This window comes from Lonchura striata, chromosome 8 (genome assembly GCF_046129695.1).
Source record: "Lonchura striata isolate bLonStr1 chromosome 8, bLonStr1.mat, whole genome shotgun sequence".
Taxonomy (NCBI): domain Eukaryota; kingdom Metazoa; phylum Chordata; class Aves; order Passeriformes; family Estrildidae; genus Lonchura; species Lonchura striata.
The window spans coordinates 37,864,106-37,881,417 of NC_134610.1; the positions used below are offsets into that span (position 1 = coordinate 37,864,106).

Genomic DNA, 17,312 nt, shown 5'->3' on the forward strand with positions numbered 1-17,312 from the left:
TACAGGAAGTGGGTGTTTTATTGACCAGAATTTGTATGTAACAATTAGTCTGTGATCCTGACTGAGTGGCTGCCTTCAGAGTTATTTGAAGGAGGAGGTTTCTCATGACTGAGAGTTTTTCTTTTCTGAGCAGGATCCACAGGAGGTGTAGAAAATTCCCAGCAGTGTTAGCTGCTGATCATGGCTGTGGGAGCTACAGACCTGAGTGGAAAAATAGGAATTTATGTTCTTAATGATGAAGTGTGACATTACCTGTTTCATTCTGTCAGAACAACATCAGGTAAACAATATGGGCTCAGCTAAAAATTAGGAAGGGGGAGAAACAAAAGGCTGGCAGAAGTTTGCACCTGAGCCATGGCAGTGGGGTAAATTTCTGAAAGAAAATAGAAACCAAAGTGGAATCATGGAATGGTTTTGGTTGGATGGGATCTTGAAGCTCATCTGGTTCCAACTTCTGCCATAATTATAGGTACCATATTTCCTTTTCCAGAAGGTCCAATCTTGGCTCTGCTGACTTCAAAGACCATTTTTAAGGCTTCTCACCTGCCAGCATCTTCAGTGCAGCATTAACCAAGGGGTCACTTTCTGAAATGCTGATAATTTGCTATTTAAAACCTAAAATATTTCTCTAGAACAAATCGGTGATTTTTTTGTCACTGAGTTGTTACTTAAGCAGGCAAGGTTTTGAGCTCACAGAAGGCACCCAGAGCAGCCAGATTTTTGCTGGTTGCTGTGTATTCAGGTGAACTGGGTGTAGTAGATGCCCTGGTCCCTTCACCAGTGCTGGGTGTGTTGTTTTCTTTCCACCTTGGCTCCAATCAATCCGATGCTGGCGGCTTTTCATTAGCTGCTCCTGCTCCCACGGTAATGGTGGGACTGCAGAGCCTGCTGGCAGTCTGTAACTTCCCCAGGTGCCCTGGAGCTCAGCAGCCTAAGCTGATTGACTCAGTTAGGGCCCCAGTCCCTAACAGCAAATGCAATCAATAAATCTTTGTTGGTAAATAATTGCTATCGAACAGAGTTTTAATATAAATTTATGAGTGGTGTTTTATCACAGCTTGAGGCTACAGCAAGCCACTGAGTGATGGATTTCAGATCACACTTGCATTCATTACATTAACTTTGTAAGTTATTTAAAGCTTGTACACTTAACATTGCTTTTGGCTTGCAATGACCTCCTGGGAGTAGATGTAGCACGCACATTACTAATGGAGAGCCAGCTCTGTTCGCTCCCTGGATCCTCCAGCAAAACCCAGGGACTGAGCTCCATGCACTCCACTTGCAGCCTTTTTCCTCCAGCTCCTTCAAAACACAAGCTGGAGGATTCACCATTCCTCCCTTAAACACAGAGTTGCAGTTTTGGAGGGAAGGTGGTAAAAAAAAAAAAAATCTATTTGAGGTGTGAAGTTCTGCTCTGTTTGTGTGGAAATCAGAGGTGTTAAATTCTTCGTGTTTGGTCTGGAGGCTTTGGAGCTGCACCCACAACTGCCCATGGAGGGCTGTGAGAAATTAAAGATTTCATACAAATTAGGGGAAATAGCATCATCCAATTAACAATTATTTGAGGCAGGGATTATTTAGACCAAAAGAATTGGTATTTGGAGTAAAAGATTTATGTGGGCTCTTAATGCATAGCTTGGGAACTCAATGGGATTTTTCCAGTGTGCTGTGTGTGTGTGGGGACCTGTTTGGCAGTGACTGGGGTTGTGCCCGAGCTGCCTCTGAATTGCCTTGGAGGTACCAGGGGTCAGCAGGAACCCCTGGATTTCATTTCCTCAGCACAGGATCTGATGTGACTCAAATGTAGCCGTGATGTGACTGAAGCAAGGGGCTTTTTTTTAAATTTCTTTTAAATAACATTTCCTCTCATGTGGGCCTTTTTTTTTTTTTTTTTTTTTACTTATAGCTAACATTAAAGTGCATTTATAACTGATCTAAACTCTGATTCTAAGACCATTTCTCCAGACCATTCTATAAAATTACCACAGAGTGGTGGCCTTGGGGATAAAAGCTGTGGTTTATATGGGCTGCTTTGCTTTATAGCACTTTAAGTTAGCTCCTTGTATTCACAGCAGTTTGCTCTTCAGGTACTCCAAGATACTTTTAATTATCACATAATGTGAAAATGATTCTGTTTGCCGAAGGAATGCCTGAAGAATATGGATTAGGAAGTCTAGTTTGTTAGTTAGGCACAAATAGGTCCATCATCCGTATTCAGTTCTGAGCTGGGTGGGCTGGTTTTTGTTTGTTTGTTTGTTTGTTTTTTACATTAAAGCACAGAGTTCTGCTTTAAAAACATGGTAAAACCTCATTTTGAATAATTTTCTCAATTTAGATCCAAAACTAGAATGTCATCATTCATACTTAGATAGTAGCAAAACTTTAAGTAGTAAAAATCACGACCGTGATAGATTTTTACTCTTTATTGTGATTATAATTGACACAAATTGAAAATTACCTAAGTAATGACATGTTTTCTCTATAGCAAAGGAGCAGTTAAAAGGTTATGAAATATGTACATTTTACTGGCTTCAAAACTTGAAAAAAAATGGCAAAGGGAAAAAAAATTCCCATTGTGATCTTTACTGCTTTTTCCCCATTAGAAGGTCTGAAGAACAAACCAGTGCAGGGAAACAGTAATTTTTGATCCCCACGACACAGCACTAACTAGAATTGGGTCCCCCTAAACACCAGTGCTGTGCTGCAGGTGAGGTATGAAAGATGGGAAAGGTGAAGAGACAGATCACCTCCTATAGACAAACAGGAGAGTCAAAGGCAGAAATAAGCTTTCATTTTTTAATAGAAGAAAACAACGTCTCCAAGTGCTGGCAGACAGTAATTGGGCTGAGCAGGAGCTTTTGTGAGGAGGCATTTCAGAAGCCCCGTTCTCCTTGAAAAAGTTGGAGTTCTAGCAAGGAGGAGAACAAAAAAATACAGACATGTGACCTGCAGAAAGGCATAAAGTTGTGAGTTTGGATAACTGTGCTATTCAGGTATCCAGCAGGAGCTTTTCTTCATGGCCCCATCCGTGGAGTGTGTTGGGAAGGGTTCTTATCTGAAGTTCTATTCCAGCTGCGTGGCCAGGAGCAGAACTTCTACTTGAGTGGAGCTGACCCACGTTCCCTCCTGGCTTTGGGATAGGGTCTGCAGAGGGATCACTTCATAAAGCTGCAGGTTTAATGGGAAAACAACCAGTGGAACTAATTTTCTAGGTTTAAACCACTTTTAACAAGAACTCCATGGGAGTTGGAAGCACTGTGCTTGCTAGGGCATCTTTCTATGTTCTGTTTTCCCTTTATTTTAATTGCCTTGTATGATGAGAAGGGGAAAACTTGTTTTATAGGGATTAGGGAGCTGAAATTCATGTTGGGTGGATTCCTAGTTGTGATTTATTGAAATGGATATGTGTCCACTTTGATCAGAGCTTAATTTGTGACACCAGTCACTGTGTCCCTGTGGTAGGTACTGAGCATAGGATCTCCACTGGACATTCCACTAAGGCTTTGCACAACCATAATACTGTCTGGATCCATTAGGAGCTGCCTTCTGGCTTGGGTTTGGAAATTAAAATTTCCTAAGGAAGTATATTCTTCATTTACTACCCGGAGTGTTCTACAGCATGTGGTATTTTATTTTTCAAAGTGAATTTTGATTTTGTAGCTGAGAACAAGTCAATGTACAGTAGCAGTTCCTGTCTATCTGTTGGAACACAATGATGACTTTTTATCTTTGCTGTTGTGGCTGCCCCATTCCTGGAAGTGTTCCAGGACAGTTTGGACAGGGCTTGGAGCCACCTGGTCCAGTGGAAGGTGTCCCTGTGCATGGCTGGGGGTGGAACTGGATTTAATGTCCCTTCCAACCCAAACCATTCTGGGATTCTGTGATCAATGTAATTCATCCCTGATTGAATATGGTGGGAAGGTGATTCACTTTGCCCACCTCCTTTCTTCTCCAGTCACACCTCTGTCATTAAATTATCTAGGATTTACGTGAAACACTTAGTATTTGCTCTGGTTTTGTTTTGCTACTCTTGCCTGGGATTGGGGTTCCTTTTGCTGGAAGGAATTAGCCAAGAGAGGTTTTCATGGTGGTGTCACCTTTGTGCAGAGGGAATGAGAACACAGATGTGAATGAGAACACAGATGTGTGCTCTTCTGTGGGCAGGGAATCCCCAGGAGCATGCTGGAGGGAGAGGCCACACAGCAGGATCTTCCCTCCACCTGGGGCTCATCACTTATTTTAGAAGGCAAGGAAATGCACAGCATGGTGTCTTCATCAGCTAGGAACCCATGTGGGTCGCACTAAAATGTGTTTTTCTGAGGCATGGCATTCAAGGAAAAAGAGGGTTTTTCTACCCATTGGACAAAGCCAGTGGAGGGAATGTGCATTCTGGGAGAGGCAGGGGAAAGAGTGTCACTTGCAGGAGAAAGCCTGTCTGGAAATGCTCGTCTGGAAAGGCAATTCTCTTCCCTCTGTCTGTGTCTTAGGCAGTTGTGTGTTGTCTGTGTGGTCGTTTCAGCTTTTCTCTCTCTCTCCCCCACCAGGGGATGCTGCTAAAGCGGAGTGGCAAGTCCCTGAACAAGGAGTGGAAGAAGAAATATGTGACACTGTGTGACAACGGCGTGCTGACCTACCATCCCAGCCTGCATGTGAGTACTGCCTGCTCTGGGAACACCCAGCCCTGACAAGAGGCTCAGGCATGGCTTTGGTGAGACCACTGTGCTGAAAGAGCTTCTTCCTCTTTCTGCATTCCCTTCCCTCTCAAAGAATCATCACCTGAAGTGAAACTCCCTGCTGCAAGTCTGAGTGCACTGCAGTTCCTCTGACTCTGCTGGAACTGGGGCTTCCTGGCATCCCAAGAGGCTCCTGGAACTGTTTAGGGCTTTTTTTTCTGCTCATTCTTTTATGGACTTGTTGTTGTTTCCAGGGTTAAAAACCAAGTCTTTTACAATAAAAAGTTTCCTAGAGGTAGTAAAGAGTGAGGAGAGGTCTTTTTCAGTGTACAGGGCTTGTGGTTTATTCAGGAGTATTTCTGAGCAGCTTTTTGGAAATGGCATAGCCATTAAAATATGTCCCATATAACTTTTCCATGTTGAGGCATCTATCCTTGTCCCAAGGATGCTGTCTGTCCCTCAGACTGTGTGGCACAACTCCTGGTATGGATTTGGGAGTAGAAGGAGCACAGAGGTCCCACTCAGGACTAGTTCACCCTAAGAATCATGGTGTGACCCTCACCAAGGTAAAATATATATTATAGATATATATTAAAAGAGAGAGAGAGGATATGAAATATATAGACTTATAGAAATAGCTATCTACATATATAAATATATATATATATATATATATAAATATGTATGTATATATTTTATTTGTATATATGTAAAATATATGTCTATTTATATTATATATGTGTATATATATATATATATATATATATGTGTGTGTGTGTGCGTGTGTGTGGTTTTATATGATATCTGATCTTGTATTTTATCATCATCCCACATATCCAAGTCAGAGGGTTGCCACTTGCAATGTTTTTAGGGTCAGTTGTTTGACCAAACCTTTTGGTAACATCTTGAGCTCCCGGGCACTTTTACATTAAGGAGTGAATATCAAGGTTTTGATGCATTTTCTATAAATTCTGGCGTTTATAGACCTGCACCTGGAACTGGCAGGAAAGTTCTGCTTTAGATGGCTGATGTCTGAGGAGCATGGAACCCTAGAATCATTAAGGCTGGAAAGCACTCTAAGATCATCCAACCCAGCTATAGTCCAGCACTAAACTACGTCCCCAAGTGCCACATCCATGTCTGGCCACACTGATGCTGTGCTTGCCCCCACTTGCTGTTCCATGTCTGTGGAATATGAGCACTTTTTCCCTGCCTTGACACGAGATTTTATGGTCTCAGATCCTGCCATAATGATGCTTTGCTCTGGTTTCTGATGTGATGTCCATGTCTCTTAAAAATGATGTGGTAAATTAGATGACAAGTAGCTTCAAGGCATTGCTGCTTCCCATCAGAAACCTTGTCCCTCAGCCCTTGTGTTCTGGAGCAGGGTTTTCACTGCTCCTTTGTGTGATGTAGTTCACGTCTTTCTGCCCAATTTGGTCACTTTTAGTGCCTCTAAATGTGACTAATTCTGCTGTGAAGTAGCCCTGAAACACCCAAATGTGTGTGTTGGCACTGCTCCCAGAAGGGAAGCGTGGATTGTGCGTGCCCCGTGGAGCTGCCACCTGAGTGTGCTTTCGATTGTGCCAGTCATCAAGCGAGGAGGGGGCTGTTGTGTGTGCCCTGGCCCCTTCCTGGCTGCTGCAAAAACCTCCATTGTTCCTGGCAGGGCCGTGCATGTGTGAGTTTTTCATTGCTCTGGCAGACAATGGAGAAACTTCTCCTCTGCAGGCTCCCCCGGAGCTGCAGCATCTCCCCCAGAGTGAGAATCCACTGAGGTTATACGTAATTACTTTGAGATTAGAGGTAAATCCATTGGAGATTAGAGAGAATCCATTTAAAGAAGAAGTAATTACCCAGCCTGTAATTGTTTCCCTCTGTCCTCCACCATGCCTCCCCACCCCATGAAGCAGGTGCTGGGCTCGGTGTTGCTGTTTCCTCCCTGCATGGATCAGAGGGGTGTGTGAGGGAATTACAAATATTTTCAGTCACACTCCCAGTACATTTTGTACTAAACTTTGTTGTCAGGAGTGTCACAATTTCTTCTTGGGGATTGCCAGGTGAGAGGGTCTTCCCCCAAACAGAGCTCTGATACTGTGTTTCTGGTTTGGTTTTGATGGTTTTTGTCAGTTATACTTTGTTCCTTTTTTTCACAATGAAGCAATTAATTTTTAATGTTGTGCTTGCATTGCTGTCTGGGATAATTTCTTGCATTGTTTTGAAAAATCAGGGCCTTATTCCTATCAAGTTTCCCATTAAGCAGCAGTGAAGAAAAGAGCTTTTGTTAGCCATCTAAATTCAGTTTCCTAAACTTGTGCAAAGCCTAGCTTTAATCAGATTTGAGTAGTTTCAAATGTGCAGATCATTTTAATTAATCAAAATGTTGCCTTTTTAATTCTGGAGTGAATTTTTAATTGCAGTGAAAGATGGGCTGGCCTCTAGTGGTGGCAGAAAAAGGAAATTCAGGGGATCACTTTGTCTGTCCAGCCTGTGGTTTGAGTCAGAGCCTTGTGTTTGAAGGGCAAATTGCAATGTTTAGTGGCTGATAGTGTGATAGTGAGCACTGTGTTAAATATTGCTCCGGGTTTGGCCACGGGTGGATCAGTTGTCTCTGCCAGATGCATTCATTGGCAGCTCAGGCACGAAGCAGTGGTTTTAATGTAGAAAATAGGTACTGCAGGATCCAGCCCTGACATCCTCCTTGAAAGCATTGCCTGCAGAATGAAAGGTTTTGGGGTGGGGAGGGAAAATCAAATGAGGCCCTTTCTTGCAGAGGAGGTGTCCCTGGGAGGGTCAGGCCTGTTGGGCAGGGCGGCGTGCTGAAATGAGCACAGCATTGTGCCAGCTACATGAGTGGCTCCTGATGCCACCAGGCTGATGTTTGACACAATAGCGAAATCCCTCTCCTTTCTTTTCAAGAAAGTGGGGGGAGAGGAAAACGGGGGAAGAAAAATATGTGTACATAAGCACCCTACTGTGTCCTGACTTGGTCGTGTCAGGTTTTTTCAAGAGCCTCAAACCTTCCCGTCCCTTGGGACGCTGAGGAGCTCTGCCGATAGAAAATGGTTGGGGATAATGAGAGAGAACTTTGACCCGCAGGCTTCAAAGTTCACCAGAGCTCCCTATTCATCTTGGGCTTCTGGAGCAGAGCCGTGGAGTGGATCACTAAAATTCTGGCCAGCAAATTCTATGTCAGCCTCCCCAAAGGGCCCCAGGGGAATTTGCCAAGGCATCTCCTGGCTTTTTAATGGCGGGATGCTCCTGGAATGCATTCACCAGGATACCTGCTGGGCAGCACTGCTTTATCTGAGCCTTCTCCCGATGAATAGCTGATGATGTCTCACCACTGGCTGCCTGCCACAGGGCTGCCAGCGTGCCACAGGTCAGCACGTGACAAAGCTTTAGCTGTGGACATCCGTTCTCTGCTCCTGTATCTTCACCATCGCTGCGCCTCGTTTACAAAAATAAGGAAAAGGGGAAAAAAAGGCTGAAAACAGCTATTTTTTGGTAAGGCCAGTTTTCCCCTTTTATGTTTAGTTTGGTCTAGATTTGATTTCAAATAAAAGCACAGTGCTGGGGCACCTTATGGGGGAAGAAGAGCTTCTTAAATACGTGAGAAGGAAGGTGTGATGCCTATCTAGAACACACCTGGTACACAAACCCCATGTATCTACACAGCAAGGCTGGTGTTTGCTGGCTGCAACCTTTAACCTTCATCTCCACTGCTCTCGTGTGATAACCTGGGGATTGTAAACATGACTGGGGGTGGGGGGAAATCTGGCTTTATCTCCATGAGAGAGGTGTGGATTCACCTGTTTTGCTCAGTTCATCTGACAGTAGCCACAGTTCCAAATTCTCCCTTAAATGCAATGCTGGCTGACTGGGCAGCTCACATGAGCATTAGCAGTGTCATTCTATCCTCAAATATATTGGATGTTTTTAGTTTGTTTTTTTTTTAAAGGCAACATTTCAGCCTGATAAGGAGTCAGATCCAACACCAGGCTAAACTTGGCACAAGAGCTTCAGTAATACATTATATGGACACATTCTCTGGAGAGACCCTACAAACACTGTAAAATTCCTTAAGGCTTAAGGTGTTGTTTGAGCTTTCTCTGTTTGGCCATTTCCTCCAGGCAAAGCAGATGGTGAGAAGCACGAGGCTTTAGAGAATGTCCTCTGTGTTGGTATCTGGAAGTGTTGTAGCTCCATGCACTTTTCTCAGGTCCCAGCGTTTCTCTCAGAGCTGCAGCTGAAATTTTTGCTACCAGCTCTTGTGATTTTCCAGAACTATTTTGAAACAGAAAGCCTGCTTGCAAATGCAGAATCCCATCTCACCTCATCCTTGAGGGCAGTGTGGTGTCCTGTGTGGCCAGTCAGAGCCTGGTGCTGCTCCAGCCAAGGGAACCATGCTCCCCTTCCCGTTAGGAATATCCCCCACAGCCATCGCTGCAGCTCAGCCTTATTTCCAGGTTGTGTTACCTCGGGCAGTTCAATAGCTCGAGGTGTGTTGTTTGTGTTGCTTTAATAAAAATATTCATGCTCACATATTTCTAAAACACCATTTTGTATGTCAATTTTTCCCCCCCTATTTTTGCTTTGAAGGAATGTAAAGCTGGATATTGGCTGGCTCTGAAGGGCCTTCTAACTGGCATTTCCTACCAAAGCTAATCCTCATATAGCCTTTGGTAAAGAGAGACTTGGAGTGACAGAAGGACCCTGGAAGTGCTCAAGGCCAGGCTGGAGAGGGTTTGGAGCAACCTGGGATAGTGGAAGGTCTCCTTGTCCATGGCAGGGGGTGGAACAGGCTGGGCTTTAAGGTCTGTTCCAACCCAAACCATTCTGGGATTCTGTGTTACTTTTCACATGTGATGTAGCTCTCCCTTCTGGGAAAGCAGTGTTCAAAGCAAATCCTGCAGCTTGAGTATTGATGAAGATAAATCTGAAGCTTTATTGTAGTTACCATTGCATCCGCTAGTATGCCTAAAACATTGGTTAGGGTAGAAGAAAAAGAATTATAGGAACAGTTAAATATGAGTATAGTAATTTCTGATTTTTATAAAGTGCTGCAGCTGTACAGATCACTCAGTTACTTTTGAGCTTCTTGGAAAACTTCTTTATTGTCTTAATCTGAAAGATGTAAGGGAGTGAAGATAAATTTGGGAGAAAGATATAAACTGAAGATCATAGAAGCACAGAATATCCTCAGTAGGAAGTGACCCACAAGAATCTGTCCAGGCCTCTGTGCCCTCAAGGGAGTCGACACTCAGTAGTGTGGCAAACACAGTTGTGCTTTGGCAGAGTGCACAGGCTGGAGCAAACACACATTTCAGTGTCGTATCTGCCTGCTCCTTCTTCAGAAAGTAAAGGGAAATTCTGAGGATCAGAATGAGTTGCAATTTAAAAGGCAAAAGCTAAGCTAATAATTAATCAGGGAGGGTTTATAAAATTAGAGCTTCCTGTCCAGGTGAGCTAACTGCTGTGGGTATAAATGCTTCATAAATTACTCAGGATGGTAAAACTCTGGTTTGTCTTTTACAGCAGCTCTCATTACAAAGGCTGAATGAGAAGTGAAGTGCAAGGGGAAGAGTTTTCTTAAAATTTTATGCAAATAAGTGATCCATTTACAGAAGGACCAACATCCTGTTGCTGTTGTGCTCCAAGTCTTGCCCTGACTTCCTCCCTTGCTCCTGCATCACTGGTGGAGCTGATGAACACCATGCTATAGATAGAACCAGTGGTTTTTACTACTGAAATTTAATGTTCCTGATTCCCAACATGAAGCAAACAGATTCATGATGACCTTCCTTTTTTCAGGACAGAGCACTTTAGGGTGATCAGTGTTTTCCAGAATGCATTCCCATTCCTCTGTTTGTTCTCCTCAGAAAATAACATTTCATGGCTTTCCTTAAGATTAACTGTGTATTATGAAGCTGAATGATATTATGGCCGTGTTTATATGCGAGAGGGGGGACAGCTAATTCCCCAGGACCATTTGATGAATCTATTCCATTGTGGCTCATATCCTGACGCTCCACCCATGGCTCAGGCCCTTCTTGGGAAAAGCGACGAGGACGAGGAGTTGGGGAGACTTGCGGGGTTTTTTTGTTGTTGTTGTTTCTTCTTAGGTGTGCCTGTGGCCCCACACGGAAACCAATCAAGGAGCGATTTATGTTCATTAAGGGCTTGTCAAAACTGAAAAATTTTCTAATCAACAGCGATGTGGCGGCGGCCCCTCCATGGCTGGGAGTGTCGCCTCGGCAGCAGCGGCTCCGTGCCTGTTACAACTCTAGGCTAGGAATCTGCTGATGATTACATTAGGCTAAGCTGCGAAGTAAATGAACCATGGCTTATTTAGGTGCAACTAGCTCCAGTGTAGTCCTGCCCCGCAGGGCACTTTATAGCGTTTTATGGCTTTAAAATTAGTGTAGCTTCCCATTTGCTGCAGGGTGCTGCATGTTATGCCTTTGAACTCAATAAGCAAAGGGAAGGGGGCCTTTTGTTTTTTTCTTCTTCTCCCCCCTCCCTCCTTTTCTTCTTTTTGCAGTTTAGCAATTTTGTTTTGCATCTTTTCCAGACGGCGTTTTGCAATAAAAATGTCTGACTGCCAGAGAGGCACAAAAGTCAGGGCTCCATCCAATTTCCCAGGCTGCTCTTGGTTTGGGGGGAAGAGGATTTGGTTGTTGCTGAGGGTGAACAATAGGTTTTGTGCATCCAGTAGGTCAGCTCACAAAATTGGAATTGTCTTTCAAAAAATACGCAGCACACAGTCTTTAAAATGTCATCCAGAGGTACAACCATAAACTTCCTTTTCCATAATAATTTTTTTATGCCTCAGATCAGGAAACACTATTCGAACCTCAGTAAGTGGAGCCTTAGGAGTATGTCCAATTGAACAGAGGGGGGAAACTGCCACAAAATGAAGGTGTTTTTACAGAATCACAGAGTGGTTTGGGTTGGAAGGGACCTTGAAGCTCATCTCATTCCATCTTCCTGCCATGGGCAGGGATGTCTTCCACTATCCCAGGTTGTTCACAGCCCCATCCAGCCTGGCCCTTGGACACTACCAGGGATAGATTAGAAGCTCATCATCTCTCAGTGGAAACCAGGCAGAGATCTGGGGAGGATTTTTAGCCTGGACCTGCCCTAGTGATGGAAAAACAAGCTTTTGAGAGATTGGAATAGCTGAAAAGGACAAAAAAGTGTGATATTCATACCTGTGTACCATTATAGCCTTGGAAAATCACTGCTCTCAGAGAGCCTCTCATTTCATATGTGGTGCATTGGAAACAGGTGGCAGTGGGACACATGGAAGAAACACAGGGAGGCCTCTAGGAAGGGGCAGATATTATTTTACATTTTAGTGTTGTGACACATGGCTTATCCTGGGGTGAGTGGTTTCAATGTGAGCTTGGAACCCCCTTTGCCCAATGTAAAACTACAACCCAGTGAAGGGCTTTCTCCCTATCCACCACTCTTGTATTATCTGAAAACCCTCAAACTCCATAACATTTTTTATATCCTTGTTTTTGATAATCTGAGCCATGTCTTTAACTTAAGGATGGCTCTAGAGCTCAAGGACGAAGGGAAATGGCTTTAATCTGAAGGAGAGTGGATTCAGATTGGATATTGGGAAGGAATTGCTCCCTGTGAGGGTGGGGAGGCCCTTGTCCAGAGAAGCTTTGGCTGCCCCATACCTGGAAGTGCTCAAGGCCAGCCTGGACATAGGCATCAAGCTAGAGCCACACATAGCCTGGGTTCAGCTTGTGGCCCTTGGTGGAGTGTCTTTGAAATCATTGTGGTGCACAGATGTAAATTCAACAACTGCTGACATTCAAAATCCAAAGAGGCCTCCCAAAACGGCGGTGTCACTTTTTGGTAGGCCTGTTTAGAAAACATGATCATACCCATTTGCTCAATTTGCATGTCTGAAAGGCTCTGGCTCAGTTAATTGGTTAAATTAATTTCTGCTGTTGTAAACAGAGAGCTGCTGTATTAAGAGCAAAACTAAATAATTTTACTTTACATTATTCTGTGTCATGGTGCATCATTCCTTTCTTACTCAAGGCAATTCATTTTGTGGGGCTGTCAAGCAATATTTGGTGTCATCTTCAGTCAATGCAGCTTTTTTGATTTTCCCCTGATATTTTAACAGTTTATTTAGTCCTGTAGATAATGGTCAATGGCCTTGAGTAGTCAAATTAACACCTTGGTGGCACCGTAGCGGAGCAGTAACCCGGGGAGGAAAAGGGATGAGAATCGAGGCGGGGTTTTGGGGGATTATGGATTGATGGATGCGGCGCCCCGCTCTGACTAAGATGGAGCTGCCAGTTAGTGCTGACCGCAGGCCATGGCCTGCCTGGTGCCCCAGCAGCTCGGGATGGAGACCTTGGCGTGCCCCTCGCATCCCGGGATCAGCGGATGGCGCCGACTGGATCCAATCCCGCGATTCCTGCATTCAGTCCTGTAGTCACACAGTCCATTGTCACAGTCGTGGTGGGACAGTGAACAAAATGGAAGCAGGATCTCTTTGGGACGTGCCCCGGGAGGAGGGGGAGCCGTGTTAAGCCGTGCTGCTGGCAGCGAGCTGCGAGCCCCGGTCCCCCGCCACAACTCTCAATTGCTAGCAGGTTTCTCTCACTGCACCTCATTTGCATCTGGGACATCAATTAGCATGTTTGTTGAGGCTAATTGAATGAAACTCAATCATAGCTCTTAATTGCTTGACTATGTGAAAAGAAATCACATTAATGCAGCTAATTAAGTGTATGGCAATAGATGCAACATAATTAGGAGCGAAATGTAAAAAACAAGTGACGGCGAGGTGCGAGCGCAGGGTGTGGGGGATCGGGGCGCCTGCGTCTCCTCTGTGCCACGTGTTTGGGGAGGGGTCCCTCTGCTTTGCTGCTGGCTTTAATTTTTATTTTTTTCTTATTTTTGAATGATGAACGCAGACAAGTTGAGAAGAAAAATGCAAATGGATTCGCAATTACTACTTTTTCAAGCTGTTGAGGGGCAGAAGATGGCACGTCTGGGGTGGCCCACTGTTGAGTGGGCTCTAGGGACTTGTTAAGTGCTGTTTAAAAGTACTTGGCTTTGAATTACCCTCATGCCTTGTTAAAGGTTTTTTTTCCCCTTTTTTCTCGGATCAGCATTTTCTACAACTAACATCTTGGGGAGTTATCCCTGTACCATTTGCATATCAAAATCCAGCTTGCTGTCTTCTCTTTAACACAGCATATTCCAGATGACAGCAAGACCCTCATCTGTTCTAATCTGATCAAACCCTCCATTGCGCTTCTGAAGCCTCGGCGTCATTTTGTAGTTTGAACTTTCATTCCCCGAGCGGGGATCTGACGGGGCTGGGAGCGCTGTCCTTGCCCTCCCCTCCTCGGGGAGACCCGCAGATTATCACCGTGCACCCTGCACACGATGAAAGGGCCTTTATTATTTACATTTGATATATCCCCATAAATATTTAAGCTGACATTAATACCTACCCAGCATCTGTTGTTGTTCGGGCGCTTCGCTCTGACGGCGGCTGCAACACGTTGCGGTTGTGTTTGCCAACACTCCCTGGCTTCCTCAAGTGGTTTTGTGGCTCACCTCAGCCTGGTTTGTGCCCAGCTAAAAGGCCTTTAATGACACCCTGCCACATCTCAAGTTGTGAAATCACACCCACCCTTCATGTGAATTGGAACCAAAACCCCCTTGTCCAGTTTAAGATGGTTGTACGTTAAATAAACCTACAAGAAAAGAGCATGTGTCGAGGTTTAGTCACTCTCTGATTAAGCCTCATTTTACAGCCCACAAGCAATAAATGCTCAATTATCTTCTGCTTATTGTATTTTAATTTGTGAAGAACTGACACCCAAACAAAAAAGTTCCACCAAGTTCATAATTTATGGATGAAAGATGTTTGTTCTCCAACACATAGTACAGGAATTTTCCTGAGTGGATTGCCTTTGTTTTTCTCTTAGCAGCAGAGTTCTGTGTCCTCTCCCCACAAATTGTTCAGACCCCACCTTTTCCGATTAATAATTCTCAGCTTGGGAAAAATAAGCTGCTGCGATGGCTTAGTTTGAGGGTTTATCGCTGATTTCTGTTAACTATGAAGAAATTATTGCTGGTCCAGATTTTTGATGGGTTTTGAGCAGAATAAATAATTTGTGTTGTAAAAACTGCCGAAGGTGAAAGAATCTTGATGAGGGACCAATCAGCTCCCTGGATTGTGGCAGCAGTGATACAGATTTTGGATAAATTCAGGAAATTTCTTGTGAAGTGGGAGCCCAGATCTTCTCCTGGCCCACCTCAAATAGCTGTTTTTCTCTTGGGGTCATGAGTCCTGGAGTGGTTTGGGTTGGAAGGGACCTCAAAGCTCATCTCATTCTATCCCCTGCCATGGGCAGGGACACCTTACACTGTCTCAGGTTACTCTAAGCCCCAGTGTCCAACCTGGCCTTGGATACTTCCAGAGATCCAGGGGCAGCCACAGCTGCTCTGGGCAGCCCAGAGATCTTTTTGGACATTGCTTTTTGGACAATGCTCTTGTTGCCGCTTTTTATCCCTGATTTTACTGTCCTGTGCTGCCCCTCTTGCATGTCCTCTTTAAGAGATGTGTCTCTCTTGTTTGCTTTTCAAATCTTCATAGTTGTTCCAGTTTCAATTATTTTTTTTCTGGAATGTGACCAGAGCCCTGTGTACCAGGAGATGAGAACTCTGATGTCTTGTGTTCTGGCTTCAACATTCACCATCTCTCCTGGAAATAGCTGTGCTGATGTATCCCAGGATCAATTTGCCCTCTGATAAAAACACCCATGTCCATTTGCTTTTCTGTTTATTTCCCCTTTGTGGGCTTTCCAGGCAATAATTAGCAAAATCCTTTTCCACTTCTGGCTCCCAGTGTTTGCTCTAATCAGATGTAATTTGCAATATTCTTATTTCCCCTTTGATGATGCTTTGTGTTGGTGCAGGAAGGGTCATATTCTAAGGGATCAGTGTTGGAATTGCTGAAATCTTCCCTGCTGGTGCCCTTTTGTAACTTTGGTGCTTGCTGACCCATTCCAGCCAAATTTGAGGAAGAAAAAGATGAGGGCATAAAACACTGGCAGAGAGGAGACACAAGTAAATGTGCTCAGGAGGGGCACTCAGCCTGGTCTTCTCCTTCTGTTTGGGACCTTTAGCTGGTGAATTCCCACATGTGGCCGTGTTGTGAATCACCTCTTATCCAGCTGGTAGTTGGAGGATCTGTGAGAAAGCTCCAGACTTTTGGGGTTAATATGAGAAGTGTGGAAGCGATTATAAGGAGCATAGAAGGAAGGGGAATACCATATGGTGGGTGCAGGCAGAGGATGTAGGACTAAAGCCTCGTGAAACCAGATTTATTAATGTTGCTTACAGGACTCCCTGTCTGATGTTGTGTTTTGGGGCTTTTTCCTCTCTTCGCAGGATTACATGCAGAACGTTCACGGGAAAGAGATCGATTTGCTGAGAACCACTGTGAAGGTCCCTGGGAAGAGGCCACCCCGAGCCACATCAGCCTGTGCCCCCATCTCCAGCCCCAAAACCAACGGCCTCTCCAAAGACATGAGCAGTTTACACATCTCGCCAAATTCAGGTAAGGGAAGCCCTTGCTAGGGGGAAAATAAATGGGAGAAAATCTGCATTTCCAGTGTCTGTAGGGAATTATCATGAACAGCTGGTCTAGGGATGGATATCTCTCCCTAACTGGAGGTGTTCCAGGCCAGGCTGGTGGTGCTCAGAGCAACCTGGTATTGTGGAAGGTCTCCCTGCCCATGGTAGGGGGTGAAATTGGTTGAACTTTAGGATATTTTCCAACCCAAAGCATTCTGGGATTTACAAACCCACTGATGTGGAAGTTTTTAAGCCCTGACTGCTGATCTGTCCCCCATGAGGGATTCTGAGTTTCTGAGTAGCTTTCAAGTGTCTGTCTTTGTGTATTTGTTACCCTGTACTTGCCAAAGCCCTACATAATTTCACAGTTATGAACAAATGGGAGGAATCTACGATCTCTTATCTAATACTTAGGAAAAATAAATGTTGTATGATCTGAAAGGGCTTTTTATGGCTTCCTGGTGAGATCCACAGCCCTTCTTTCCACTTTTGGAAAGTTTAGTATTATGCATTCTTTTAACAGCAAGATTCTTCTGTGGAAAGCTTTTTAATTTATTGGTGGAAGTGGTTTATAGCTCCTTCTGAGCTCTAAACAAAGACGTTTATTGTTTGCTGAAGTACTTGTCCATACAGCTAAGTGGATTTAAAAAATTGCATTAAGGGAAAACATTTGAGACAATTTATCTTGTAAAATGCACAGCTTGTACAAAACTCATAATGGTCTAGTGGAAGTCCTGTCAGCATGTTTAGGATGACATCCATAAAGTGCCAAGTGCCTTTTGCATTTATGGGTAACATAGACACCTCCTGCATATCCCTCTGCAAAACCCACTGGGATGGGTAACCCTGGGATTCCTGGATATTCAAATGTCTTCTCTTGGATAGTAATAATTATCTGTCTCATGCTTCATAGAATCAGGCTTGTTTGGGTTGGAAGGGGCCTTAAATAGCATCTAATTCCAACCCCCAGTCCTTCATGCCAAGGTGTAATTCCCTGCTTTTTTGAGA

At 44.3% G+C, this 17,312-nt stretch overlaps 1 protein-coding gene across 8 annotated transcripts in view; it reads left to right on the forward strand.

Moving 5' to 3' along the window:
- AGAP1 (ArfGAP with GTPase domain, ankyrin repeat and PH domain 1) overlaps positions 1-17,312 on the forward strand; it is a 307,939-nt gene that overhangs the window by 181,140 nt on the left and 109,487 nt on the right. For all 8 annotated transcript variants that reach the window (XM_077785210.1, XM_077785211.1, XM_021536095.3 and 5 more), the window contains 2 exons: positions 4,545-4,649; positions 16,119-16,287. In XM_077785210.1, coding sequence (XP_077641336.1) covers positions 4,545-4,649; positions 16,119-16,287 — 274 coding nt within the window. The remainder of the gene's footprint in view (positions 1-4,544; positions 4,650-16,118; positions 16,288-17,312) is intronic.